The sequence below is a fragment of the Arachis ipaensis genome, chromosome B9 (genome assembly GCF_059453495.1).
Source record: "Arachis ipaensis isolate K30076 ecotype BB chromosome B9, ASM5945349v1, whole genome shotgun sequence".
In the NCBI taxonomy this organism is placed as follows: Eukaryota; Viridiplantae; Streptophyta; class Magnoliopsida; order Fabales; family Fabaceae; genus Arachis; species Arachis ipaensis.
In genome coordinates this window covers 155,328,790-155,341,273 of record NC_142444.1, presented here as the reverse complement: position 1 = coordinate 155,341,273, position 12,484 = coordinate 155,328,790, and the positions used below count along the sequence as shown (strand labels likewise).

General features: G+C 34.1%; 1 protein-coding gene across 1 annotated transcript; it reads left to right on the top strand.

Annotated features, from left to right (window-relative positions):
- Positions 1-6,552: 6,552 nt before the first annotated feature.
- On the top strand, positions 6,553-7,909 carry LOC148546881 (uncharacterized). The gene is made up of 2 exons (XM_088499417.1): positions 6,553-6,871; positions 6,915-7,909. The coding sequence occupies exons 1-2, from the start codon at positions 6,553-6,555 to the stop codon at positions 7,907-7,909; spliced, it is 1,314 nt and encodes a 437-aa protein (XP_088355543.1).
- Positions 7,910-12,484: the final 4,575 nt, after the last annotated feature.

Genomic DNA, 12,484 nt, shown 5'->3' with positions numbered 1-12,484 from the left:
TAATACCAAAAACAAAAAGCAGTAAAAGTTAAAAAAATATATATATTTAAATTGAAAGTTTAATTTGAGTTAATATCGATCCATGAACTTGCACGCAATGCTCAATTTAATGTCTGAAGTTTTTTTTTATTTAGTTTCAATTTAATGTCTGAAGTTTTATTTTTTTTATGTTTAATTACTCTGCAGGTCTCTATAATTTTACCAAATTTTCAATTAGATCCTTATACTTTTTTTTTTTCAATTGGGTCTCTATACGTAAATTTTTTTTTTCAATTAAGTCCCTGCCGTGTGTATAACGTTAAAGATAACAGAATATTCTTAATAAAAAACGAATATTCTTATCATTTGGTTGGAGTGGCTAGCTGAACAAACATGTATTATTCCAAAATACCCAAAGCACCCCTTGCATTTTATCCCAAGGAAAAAAAGAAAGCCTAAGGTTCTCTGGGGAGAACGCGTCAGTCGTCTCCTGCTTCCCCTGTTTCGGGCCGTCGTCATCATCCGTCACTGGAGTCATCTGCAAGGAATGCTTGGTGGCTTGCCGTCCGTCGCCTCCTTTCCTCTGCACCGGTCTGCTCTGTTCTGTTCCGTTCAGAGGTGGTCAGCGCGTTTTTCCGTCGCGGTGAAGCCTATCGTCGTCGCTGAGCCGTACCGAGTGGAGCCTCGTAGCGCCTAGCCTCCTGTCCCCGCGTTGTGCGTCTACTCCATCTCCCTGCAATTGAACTGTTTGTCTGAACACAGGTTAGGAAAAAAAGCTTCTTTCTTCAATTTTAAAAGTTGATGTGTATGCTAATTTTTTTTTAATATGACATTGGTTGAATATCTATTTCTTGAATTGATTTCTGGATTGTTTTGATAATGGTTGATTTAGGGTTTACAATATGGATATTTCTGTACATGGATTTTGTTAATGGGTGAATTGAAATATAAATTAATTTTGCTAATGATAAATTTTGTTTATTCTTGATTGTAGCTGTGATGATGTTGCTTTAAATGGATTTGGTTTCTGTTTTTATTAATGTAGTGATGGGAAATTCAGAATTTACTATAGACATACATCACGGTGGCAAGTTTCATTGTAACATCCTAATACTTTTAAACTGAGTTAAGCTTTATTTGAATTATATTTAGTAGCTGATATTCAAAACCTTGCAAAAATTTTTCTTTTTAAAACAAATATGAAATATTTGTATAAAATAATTTATATATAAAAACATCAAATAATTAGTTTTTATTAGAATAGTTACTAGTTGAAAAATATAAGTGGATCTGAAAATACTAACATGAAAAACGACGTGCTAAATTATGAAGGCACAACAATGACAAGCTTTACTCATACCAATAATCACAAAAAGAAACATCATAATTACAATTGCAATCACTTAATAAAGATGAAACAAGACACCTAAGAAATCCTAATTCTCTTAACTTGTTTAAATATGACTGAAACAATAGCCTATTCTTTCTTCTTAAGATAAACGCTTAATGTTTCGTATCTACGTTCTTGATGGCTCGCTCCTAATAGTGCACTTGTCTTTTCACCTCAACTAAGCAGTGTATTGCTTTGTGCCGCATTCTTCCTGAAGATGGTACGGAGAGAGGGGTGAGAAACAAAAGTTCTTAGTAGTTTATCTATATGGTGTCATCGTATCCATCCCCAGCCACTCCGAGTTTTAAAATAAAAATAGTGATAATGCAATGTTGTTCAATTATTATTTTCAAAAGTTCTTATTAGTCGGAGTGGTGTGACTTTTAGATGCTTCTCATTTACTTATGTTATGACATGTGTAATGCAGACAAAATACCTATAGCGTTAAAACATATAAATATAAACTCATAAACTTTGGTATGATGTCCTCATAGGCCATAAAGCAAGGCAACATAAATAATAAACAAGAGAAAAATAGTAACATTGGCATAACTAAGTCAAATAGAATAGATCTGAATAAAATAAAGATCTTAAACAATATCACCCATCGAATTAAAAAGAACTTTGGATAAAAGAAGGATCTTTAAATGAAATAATAAACATACCCATAAATTAAAAAGGATAAACGAAGAACAATCATTATCACACTTTTCATTGTACTTTTCATTACTTTTTCTCGTAGCTTTTATGGAAGGTATTGAGTTCAAACCGGTATAAAAAGTGGGAGTCCCCTTCCCTTATTGAAGGCTCTTATCCCAAATATTTTGGCGATCACATTCCCTTACCGAAGGATCATCTCGATCGATCACCTTCCCTTACCGAAGGATCATATCGATATCTTGTCTTTGGGGGTCACCTTCCCTTACCGAAGGATCATTCCCTCAGTTCAATTTACAATCAAGGTTATTTAGACATACACAAGAAGGGAGTCATATCAAAAAAAGATATATTATTATATAAAATTGATGGGATAGTTCCTTCCCTTATCGAAGGTTCTTATCCCAAAGGTTTGCTGATCACCTTCCCTTATCGAAAGATCATCTCGATTATCTTGTCTTTGAGGGTCACCTTCCCTTATCGAAGGATCATTCCCTCAGTTCTTTAATGCACATAAGATTGTAATTATAATGCATAATGCGTATGAAGAAAAGAGACATTATATCAATACGTGTAATGCTAACATATATGTTCAAAAACATTTAAGATATGACCTATAAAAATTAGCACAAAATTCCCTACCTCGAGTAAAGTTCTGATAGGTGTTCCGATGCAAATAGATGCGGTTTGTTAGTGAAGAGAGACTTGTTCCATAACTAGAATTTGTGTATACTAGAATGTTTTGTATAGAAAAAGGGAATAGAATGAGAAATGAAGGATCAAATAGCTCTCAGGTATGTGCAGATTATGTTAGGAGGCATTTAGGAGAAATCTTCAATCTGGATCGTCACTTTGTGAGCCCTATAACTTTTTCTACGTTTGAAATTTGGAAATATCTATTAGATACAAATTTATAGAGAATTGAATTAGCTTTAAAACGAATCTTAAACAAAGTCAATCGGATAACCACAGCTTGAGATATTTCCGAAAGAGGAGTGCTAGGGGCCAGCAACTTTTGTGATTTATAGCCATCAAATATCCATCAATGATGATTTTAATAGTGTGAGATTGGTGTGAGATTTCATCCAATGGCTCACTTTTCTTTGCTGGTTAGATGCTGGCCAGAATTTAGAAAAGTTGCTGGCCCCCTAGACTTTCCCTTTCCGAAATACTGTTAGTATATCAGGCTGGCTGATAAGAGCACGATTTTCTACTATGAAAATTTGTAACCGATTTATCTACCTAATTTAATTTGAATTTGATTTTATACTGAACTTAAGGAATAGAGCTAGTATTCTTATCTTTTCATATAACTAAATATCATTCAAATCTAATAAATGTAGAATTAGTTATGACTATGTTTTAAAAGGTTGTTTACTGTCGGTTAGAGATTTACTACCACTAGTGCTTTCATATGTTTAAATTTTAAATTCAAATATTAAATCATTACCATTTTAATTAATTAATTAGTTATTAAAAAAATGACTTGATTTAAAAAGTTGGGATGTTACATTCTCACCCCCTTAAAAAAGAATTTTGTCCTCAAAATTCGTGTCTCCTAAGAAGATACTAATTCAACCTGACTTATCCTAGTAGATTTTATCTACATTTTCTTTCTATAGGGATATATCATATATGATAGTTCCAACATAAGTAAGTTCAATCAAGAAAACACAAAGACAATAAAAAAAACACAAAGACATGCATGTACTCTCGGTAAAAAGACCTTAAAAAAATGAATTTGCATATGAAAACTTGGATGATAAACATATTGTATGCATGTAAAAGAAGGAAAGAAAGGAATAATGCTATAAAGATAATAGAGCATCATACGACAACAATATAAATGATAAATAATAGAATAGAACATGACGCATACCAAACATATTTTTAATATATATATATATATTGAGAATGTCTCATGTGCATTTTTCTATGTCTTTAAGTATGAGTAGGGTGTTTTTAGACAATCCATATTTTGACCTTTAACACATGTATATTTTGATCAAATAGTTATGACAATAAGGCTCAAACAAAAATATTTAGGGGCACACTAACTTTGACTATTAGATGATTACATATCACATAGAAAAGATTTCATTGTATAACACTAATTATAACTTAATGATAATAATTTAATCTGACAAACATAGAATATGGCCCTATGGGATCAAATTGCTCTGATACCAAAATGTAACACCCTAATACTTTTAAACTGAGTTAAGCTTTATTTGAATTATATTTAGTAGCTGATATTCAAAACCTTGCAAAATTTTTTTTTTTAAAACAAATATGAAATATTTGTATAAAATAATTTATATATAAAAACATCAAATAATTAGTTTTTATTAGAATAGTTACTAGTTGAAAAATATAAGTGGATCTAAAAATACTAACATGAAAAACGACGTGCTAAATTATGAAGGCACAACATGACAAGTTTTACTCATACCAATAATCACAAAAAGAAACATCATAATTACAATTGCAATCACTCAATAAAGATAAAACAAGACACATAAGAAATCCTAGTTCTCTTAACTTGTTTAAATATGACTGAAACAATAGCCTATTCTTTCTTCTTAAGATAAACGCATAATGTTTCGTATCTACGTTCTTGATGGCTCGCTCCTAATAGTGCACCTGTCTTTTTACCTCAACTAAGCAGTGTATTGCTTTGTGCCGCATCCTTCCTGAAGATGGTACAGAGAGAGGGGTGAGAAACAAAAGTTTCTCAGTAGTTTATCTATATGGTGTCATCGTATCCATCCCCAGCCACTCCGAGCTTTAAAATAAAAATAGTGATAATGCAATGTTGTTCAATTATTATTTTCAAAAGTTCTTATTAGTCGGAGTGGTGTGACTTTTAGATACTTCTCATTTACTTATGTTATGACATGTGTAATGCAGACAAAATGCCTATAGCGTTAAAAACATATAAATATAAACTCATAAACTTTGGTATGATGTCCTCATAGGCCATAAAGCAAGGCAAAATAAATAATAAACAAGAGAAAAATAGTAACATTGACATAACTAAGTCAAATAGAATAGATCTGAATAAAATAAAGATCTTAAACAATATCACCCATCGAATAAAAAAGAACTTTGGATAAAAGAAGGATCTTTAAATGAAATAATAAACATACCCATAAATTAAAAAGGATAAACGAAGAAGAATCATGATCACACTTTTCATTGTACTTTTCATTACTTTTCTCGTAGCTTTTATAGAAGGTATTGAGCTCAAACCAGTATAAAAAGTGGGAGTCCCCTTCCCTTATCGAAGGTTCTTATCCCAAATATTTTGGCGATCACCTTCCCTTACCGAAGGATCATCTCGATCGATCACCTTCCCTTACCGAAGGATCATATCGATATCTTGTCTTTGGGGGTCACCTTCCCTTACCGAATGATCATTCCCTCAGTTCAATTTACAATTAAGGTTATTTAGACATACACAAGAAGGGAGTCATATAAAAAAAAATATATTATTATATAAAATTGATGGGATAGTCCCCTTCCCTTACCGAAGGTTCTTATCCCAAAGGTTTGCTGATCACCTTCCTTTACCGAAGGATCATCTCGATTATCTTGTCTTTGGGGGTCACCTTCCCTTACCGAAGGATCATTCCCTCAGTTCTTTAATGCACATAAGATCGTAATTATAATGCATAATGCGTATGAAGAAAAGAGACATTATATCATGACGTGTAATGCTAACATATATGTTCAAAAACATTTAAGATATGACCTATAAAAATTAGCACAAAATCCCCTACCTCGAGTAAAGTTCTGATAGGTGTTCCGATGCAAATAGATGCAGTTTGTTAGTGAAGATAGACTTGTTCCATAGCTAGACTTTGTGTATACTAGAATGTTTTGTATAGAAAAAGAGAATAGAATGAGAAAGGAAGGATCAAATAGCTCTCAGGTATGTGCAAATTATGTTAGGAGGCATTTAGGAGAAATTTTCAATCTGGATTGTCACTTTGTGAGCCCTATAACTTTTTCTACGTTTGGAATTTGGAAATATCTATTAGATATAAATTTATAGAGAATTGAATTATCTTTAAAACGAATCTTAAACAAAGTCAATCGGATAACCACAGCTTGAGATATTTCCGAAATACTGTTAGTATATCAGGCTGGCTGATAAGAGCACGATTTTCTACTATGAAAATTTGTAACCGATTTATCTACCTAATTTAATTTGAATTTGATTTTATACTGAACTTAAGGAATAGAGCTAGTATTATTATCTTTTCATATAACTAAATATCATTCAAATCTAATAAATGTAGAATTAGTTATGACTATGTTTTAAAAGGTTGTTTACTGTCGGTTAGAGATTTACTACCACTAGTGCTTTCATATGTTTAAATTTTAAATTCAAATATTAAATCATTACCATTTTAATTAATTAATTAGTTATTAAAAAAATGACTTGATTTAAAAAGTTGGGATGTTACATTCATGATATAGGGAATGGGCTAGAATATTTGGGGAGAAGGGTGTTGGAAGATATGTATTTTGAGCTCGATGAATGGAGTTTGCAAGAAATAGTTAGTGAGCTGCAGAAGTTAAGGTACAAAGGGTATACTAAGATATGGTACTTTGAACCAGGCTGTCAATTGAGCTCGGGTCTTAAAGAGTTGATGAGTGATGGAGATGTAATGAGAATGGGTAGGTTGTTAGTGTCACTGACTCTTAAGCATTGCTCAGTGTATGTTGTTGATGGCTACAGCGAAAGTAATAGTGTTGAGATATGTTCGAATGATAAGGATTATGTTCTAGACGAAGCTGAGTACAGTGGCAGTGGTTTCATAGAAGTAGAAGTTGAAGGTGAATCAGAGACATCTAGTGAGGATGATAGATTTGATGACAGTGCTGATGATGGAGACCATGAGGATGGATTATTTTGGGTTTGATGTTGAAGATGAAAATGATGGTGGAGCTGGAAATGCTTTTGGGGGGTTTGATGGCCCGTTAAATAAACATGACAATGCTCAAACTGCTGGTGCTGATGCTGCTGTGAATGATGCCACTGTTAGGGATGATGTTGAAGTTGGAGACATTTCTGAGGGTTATGAAACTGAAGATATTGATAGCTATGAGGAAAATTCGAATGATATGATTAAGAAGAGAAGATATCCTAAATACAATGAGGCTGAGATGAGTAGGGAATATGTGTTTAAGGTGGGGCTGGAGTTCAAGTCACTTGGTCAGTTTAAGGATGCTATTAGAGAGCATGCTTTATTGAATGGAAGGGACATTAGGTATATCAAGAATGATAAGGTTAGATGTAGAGTGGGCTGTAGAGGAAAGAAAGGGAAGTATAGGTGGATGGCGTTTGCATCCAAAGTTGGTGGTTCCGATTGTTTTCGGCTGAAGATCCTTAATGAAAAGCACACTTGTGGACGAAATTACAGCGGCAGGCTTGCATCAAGTAGTTGGGTGTCTCAGAAGATTGTTACCAATATTAGTAGGGGAGAGGAGATGAAGATTGCAACAGTAATTCAGACCATTCAGGATAAATACATGGCTAATATTTCAGTCACAAAGGCTTATTGGGCGAGGAGAAAGGCGAGGGAAGAAGTACATGGCAGGGCTATTCTGCAATATGGCAAGCTGAGAAATTACTGTGTAGAGATTATGAGGACAAATTCCGTGTCTACTACTCAGATGTTGGTTGACAGGCCTTCAATTACACACCAGCCAGGGTTTATGAGGATGTACATGTGTCTAGATTCTGTTAAGCAAGGCTTCTTGGCTAGTTGCAGGCCTATCATAGGAGTAGATGGCTACCACTTGAAGGGTGATCATGGTCAACAACTCTTGGTGGCTGTTGGAAGAGATCCAAATGATAACTATTTTCTATAGCCCAGCAACCTATGTTGCAACTTATGGTAAGTTAGTTTCTCCAATCAATGGAGAAAATATGTGGCCGAAAGTTGAGTGTGATACCATCATACCTCCCATCTTTAGAGTGAAGCCAGGAAGACCACGGATGGTGAGGATCAGAGAACCCGATGAGAATTGTTCTCAGACAAAGCTTAGGAGAACGGATACATCTGTTACATGTAGCAACTGCAGACAATATGGACATAATAGAAGGCATTGTCCCAATCCAATAGTGTCAAATATTAAGCAAATTTGAATATAGAAACTGCTGTTTTACTATTTTCTTTTCAAAATTATAGGGTGTTTAATGTGTTTAGTGGATTAGGTTGTGATAGTATAACTCTAAACTCTTACAAACCACATTCCAATTATTAAGACTAGCAAAAACATAAATAGCATATTTTGCATTTTACATTGAATTTTCATATTGTCATCCAATCTCCCAACTTGTTCTTGGAGAATATTGAACTCATCACATAATCTACCCACACAAGCATCTACTTCTCTGGCTTCAACAATTAATCTCTCCATCTCCACGTTTAGTCTCTCTATCTTTCTTTCTTGTGCATCAAATTTTCACATTTCACCCTCCAACTTAGCAAAATTTTGTGTTCCAACAATTCCAACAGTAGCAGCAGACACGTTACTTCTTGCGCCAACTTCATCAACCCACTCAAAAAATTTGCATCTTCTGTTAGGGTAATAAATAAATCTTCTATTAGGATTCTTTGTTGTTCCTGAAATTTGAAGACCCAGAGTGTCACCACAAAAACAGTGAACTCGCCTTTCCTTTTCCTTCAGTCACCCATTCTTTGCACCGTCATCGACCTCAATTCACTCAAAATCATCAATCCACTCAAAAAAGTTGCATTTTGGTATCTTCCCACAAGTAACATACCTCCTACCATGGTCAGAAATATAACGACCCAATTTTCAATATGTCTAGATCATACCAGAAACTAAGCGCTACCAATTTGTCTTCCTAATTATTATCTATTATTTATCATATGAGCCTAATTCGTTGTTAAAAGCGTAGTTAATTTGCGAGGTGTATTTTTTTTTAAAAACGTTTGGATTAATAGACGAAATCACTCATAATCAATTCACAAGTAATAACAGATAAAACAGTTATAAACAACCACACATAAATACATCACGAGTAGCTAGCAACATTCAGTTATCCAGCCTTTATTAGAGTATAGACCTTTAGTTAGAACATCCCTAGATATAGCTAGATAATAACTATATACATATACATACATACAACATCCTAGGTCCTGACCTGTTCAAGAGGTCTCTAAGCTGGCACCTAGGCTAGCCTAGATTCTATACTCACCTAGTCCCTCTAAACTACTAAAGCTAGGGAAAGTACATTCTAAGTCTTCACAACTCAAGTCAGGTGGAACATCATCAAAAGATAGAACATCATCTGCTACTCCTCTGCATGATCAGACTTTTCCACAGAATGTCTCTCTGGTACCTCATGAAGTAACCACACAACAGGAATCTCGTACACAGGATTTAGGTTAAAGTGCGTATACGAACGGGGTGCAGACGTTGGCTGGTCTCACAGTATATACATATAAACAGAGAACGATATTCACCCTAGACTCAGAAGACTATCTAGAGCAGAATCCTCTTCTTGTGAACGGTCATCAGCGAACTATGGTAAGGTACTCTTACTTCCATCTGAAGGGGGAAGGGAGAGAGAAGGGGTAAAAACTGGGGAGTTCTTAGTAGGGTCGGGGTTATTAGTTAAGTTCATTAATTCCGTATTGTTTAGCAGACAAATAGCAAAATACAAGAAGCAGTAAATAGAAGATACATATAAATAGAGGAAATAGAGAAAATAGAAAATAGAACACAAACAGAAAAATACAAGAAAATACAACACAGACACAGAGAATAGAATACAAACAAGGAAAGCATACATTCATACAACAATCATAACAGAGAAAAATGCACAGCCAAGTATGATGCATGTCTAGCCCTATCGCAGGTAATGAGCTCATTTGTCGGTTACATACCCGCTCCCAACATTACCCGGAGTCCTCTGACCAGGTAAGGCTTCCCTGTTGGCAATGCCCCTCGCAAGAGTCCTTTGACTTGTGAGGCAAACCACTGCAAGAGTCCTTTGACTTGCATGGCGGAGCTAGTTAACTTATATCTGCCCAACACACTCTCTGTAAGAGTCCTTTGACTTACAGGAGTATATGCTAGTCGTGTGTTCTCGATACCTCTGTAAGAGTCCTCTGACTTACAGAATAGCATTATAGCTAAGTATCCCAGGAAAGCACTCTCAGTGGTCGTACCACCATCTATCTGACTGCCTTCACGCAGCAGATCATCACATAATCATTCTCATTATCATCATTCATTATCATTCTCATTATTCATCATCACTTTCATATTCTTATGCAGTACCTCTTTCTTTCTCTGTTCAATCATGCTATACAAACTTTACAGCTTTTACTTTTACAACATCGTAACTCAAACCATTTCTCTTTATCACATTACTCTTTTCTCTTTGTCTTTTTACTCTGCTCTGATTACTCTTTTTTCTATATCTCTTTACTTTTCTCTGGTTACTCTGTTCTCTGTGTTTCTTTACTCTGCTTTGATTTCTCTTCAAAACATATGTATTTAAAGCTTATGTAAATTTCGGTATGAATAGTTATCCTGTCCCAAGTATAGGTTCATTAAGTCTATACTGAAACAATTTAACTTTTCATATAATACCTAACCCTATTCGCAACTCAAGGACTAACTATGTTGCCCTAGTTCGTTCACTAATCTCTGTCTGTTTTTCTGTCATTAAAACTTTACAGACTTTTCTTTGGTTTCTGTCTTTTCTTTAACTTTTTATCTTTCATTTATCTTTGCCTCACTAATATGTTCTTACCACTCCCTAAGTGTTTTATGAAGGTAATTATGAGATTCTGCGCTTAAAGTTGTCTTTCTAAAGCTTTTACAAAAAACTACCTTTTTCGTATTATTTTATTATTTTTATTAAAATATTATTTTTAATTAAATATTATTATTTAATATTTTATTATTATTTATTATTTTATCATTAAATTTTCAAAAATTACCCCTTTTTAACTTTTAACTTTTAAAATTCACTTTTTACCACCCGTAACTTTTAATATTTCTACTTTAACCACCCTAACTTTCAAAAATTACCAAATAACTCCTCAAACACCAAAATAATTACAACCTTGCCCTTTCTAAGATCTAAAAGGTGTTCTTCAATGTTCTTCACCACACTCAAAGTGTTCTTCATGTTCTTCGTATATTCTTCAAATTCTTTCTCTGTTTTTACCCGTTTTTCAGTCTTTTCAGCAACCGATTTTTACCAAAATTCAAAATAAATTTCCAGCCACTAAAACCCCATCTTTTCTACATGATTTTAACACAAATTGAACCACAATTTAGGGCCTAGGTTTTCGTTTTCCAGCAGCCACAAGAACACACATTCATAGCTTGAATTTCATCAAAATTTCACCAAGAATCAATCATATATGCAACCAATTTTTAGCACAGCCAAATCATACAACATTCACACAACTCAAACACAAATATTCAAGATTAATTTCGTGACACCCTACCTTGATTTGCTGCTCCAAATCCGGTTACTCTTTGAAGTGTTCTTAAAGCACTTTTTCCTCCTAAAACACATCAAGAACAACTTTTAAACTCTAAACCATCAACTAAACAAACTTCAGCAGCATCTTAGGAAGGTTATCCTCACCTTAAACGTGCAGGAAATCAAAGATCTTTGGCCCACAAGTCAAGCTAAGCAAGAGATCTAAGGAAGAACATCAAGAAAACACTTGTTTAAGCATGTTTCCTTGAAAACCGAATTGAAAGGGAAAAGGAACAGCCATCTCACCTTATTTCCATACTTGATAAGTTACATGGTTATGTAGAGGAAGAAGAGAGGATCATTTTGGTGAAATCGGAGTTTTGATTTGAGTTTTAGTTCAGAAGAAATCAAGCTTTGAAGATTAAGTGTTCATGAAAGTTTCTCTCTTGTTATTTTCAGCCAAAATGATGAAATGAGATAGCCTTGGAGGTCTTGGAGGTGTAGGGTGAGTTGTGATTGGTTGGCTTGGAGGTGGGTTAAAATAATATTAAAATATCTCTGGTGTACAACTACTAAAACTAGGTGTATCAGAACACTCGTAAAAACATCTCTAAAAATTATTTTCTGAACTACTAGCATAAATGACACTAGTAACATATTTATTATGAGAATAGAACATGTATAATGAGGCCTTAGCATTGCTAAATTCATCAGAGAGTGCTGGTGCTAAGCTGCACCAGTAAACCGTAAACCCGGTTAAACCGATTTTCTGTTTTTAACAAAATAGACCAGGTAACCTTATAATATCATTCAAGCATTTTCTAATACTAATATAATGATAATATTATACTATTATCTCTCTCCTCTCATGAATCGAGTCCGGTTCGTCAAACAGAGACTATTTACGAAAATCAGAATCAAAACTGCCAACCGATACGGTTCAAAAGCTAGGTTCTTCGCGATTGCAT

Excerpts from the sequence above, each read along its gene's own strand:
- LOC148546881 (XM_088499417.1), top strand. The coding sequence starts at position 6,553 with ATGTATTTTGAGCTCGATGAATGGAGTTTGCAAGAAATAGTTAGTGAG. Across the intron at positions 6,872-6,914 it reads CATAGAAGTAGAAGTTGAAG|TGCTGATGATGGAGACCATG; the intron begins GTGAATCAGAGA and ends ATTTGATGACAG.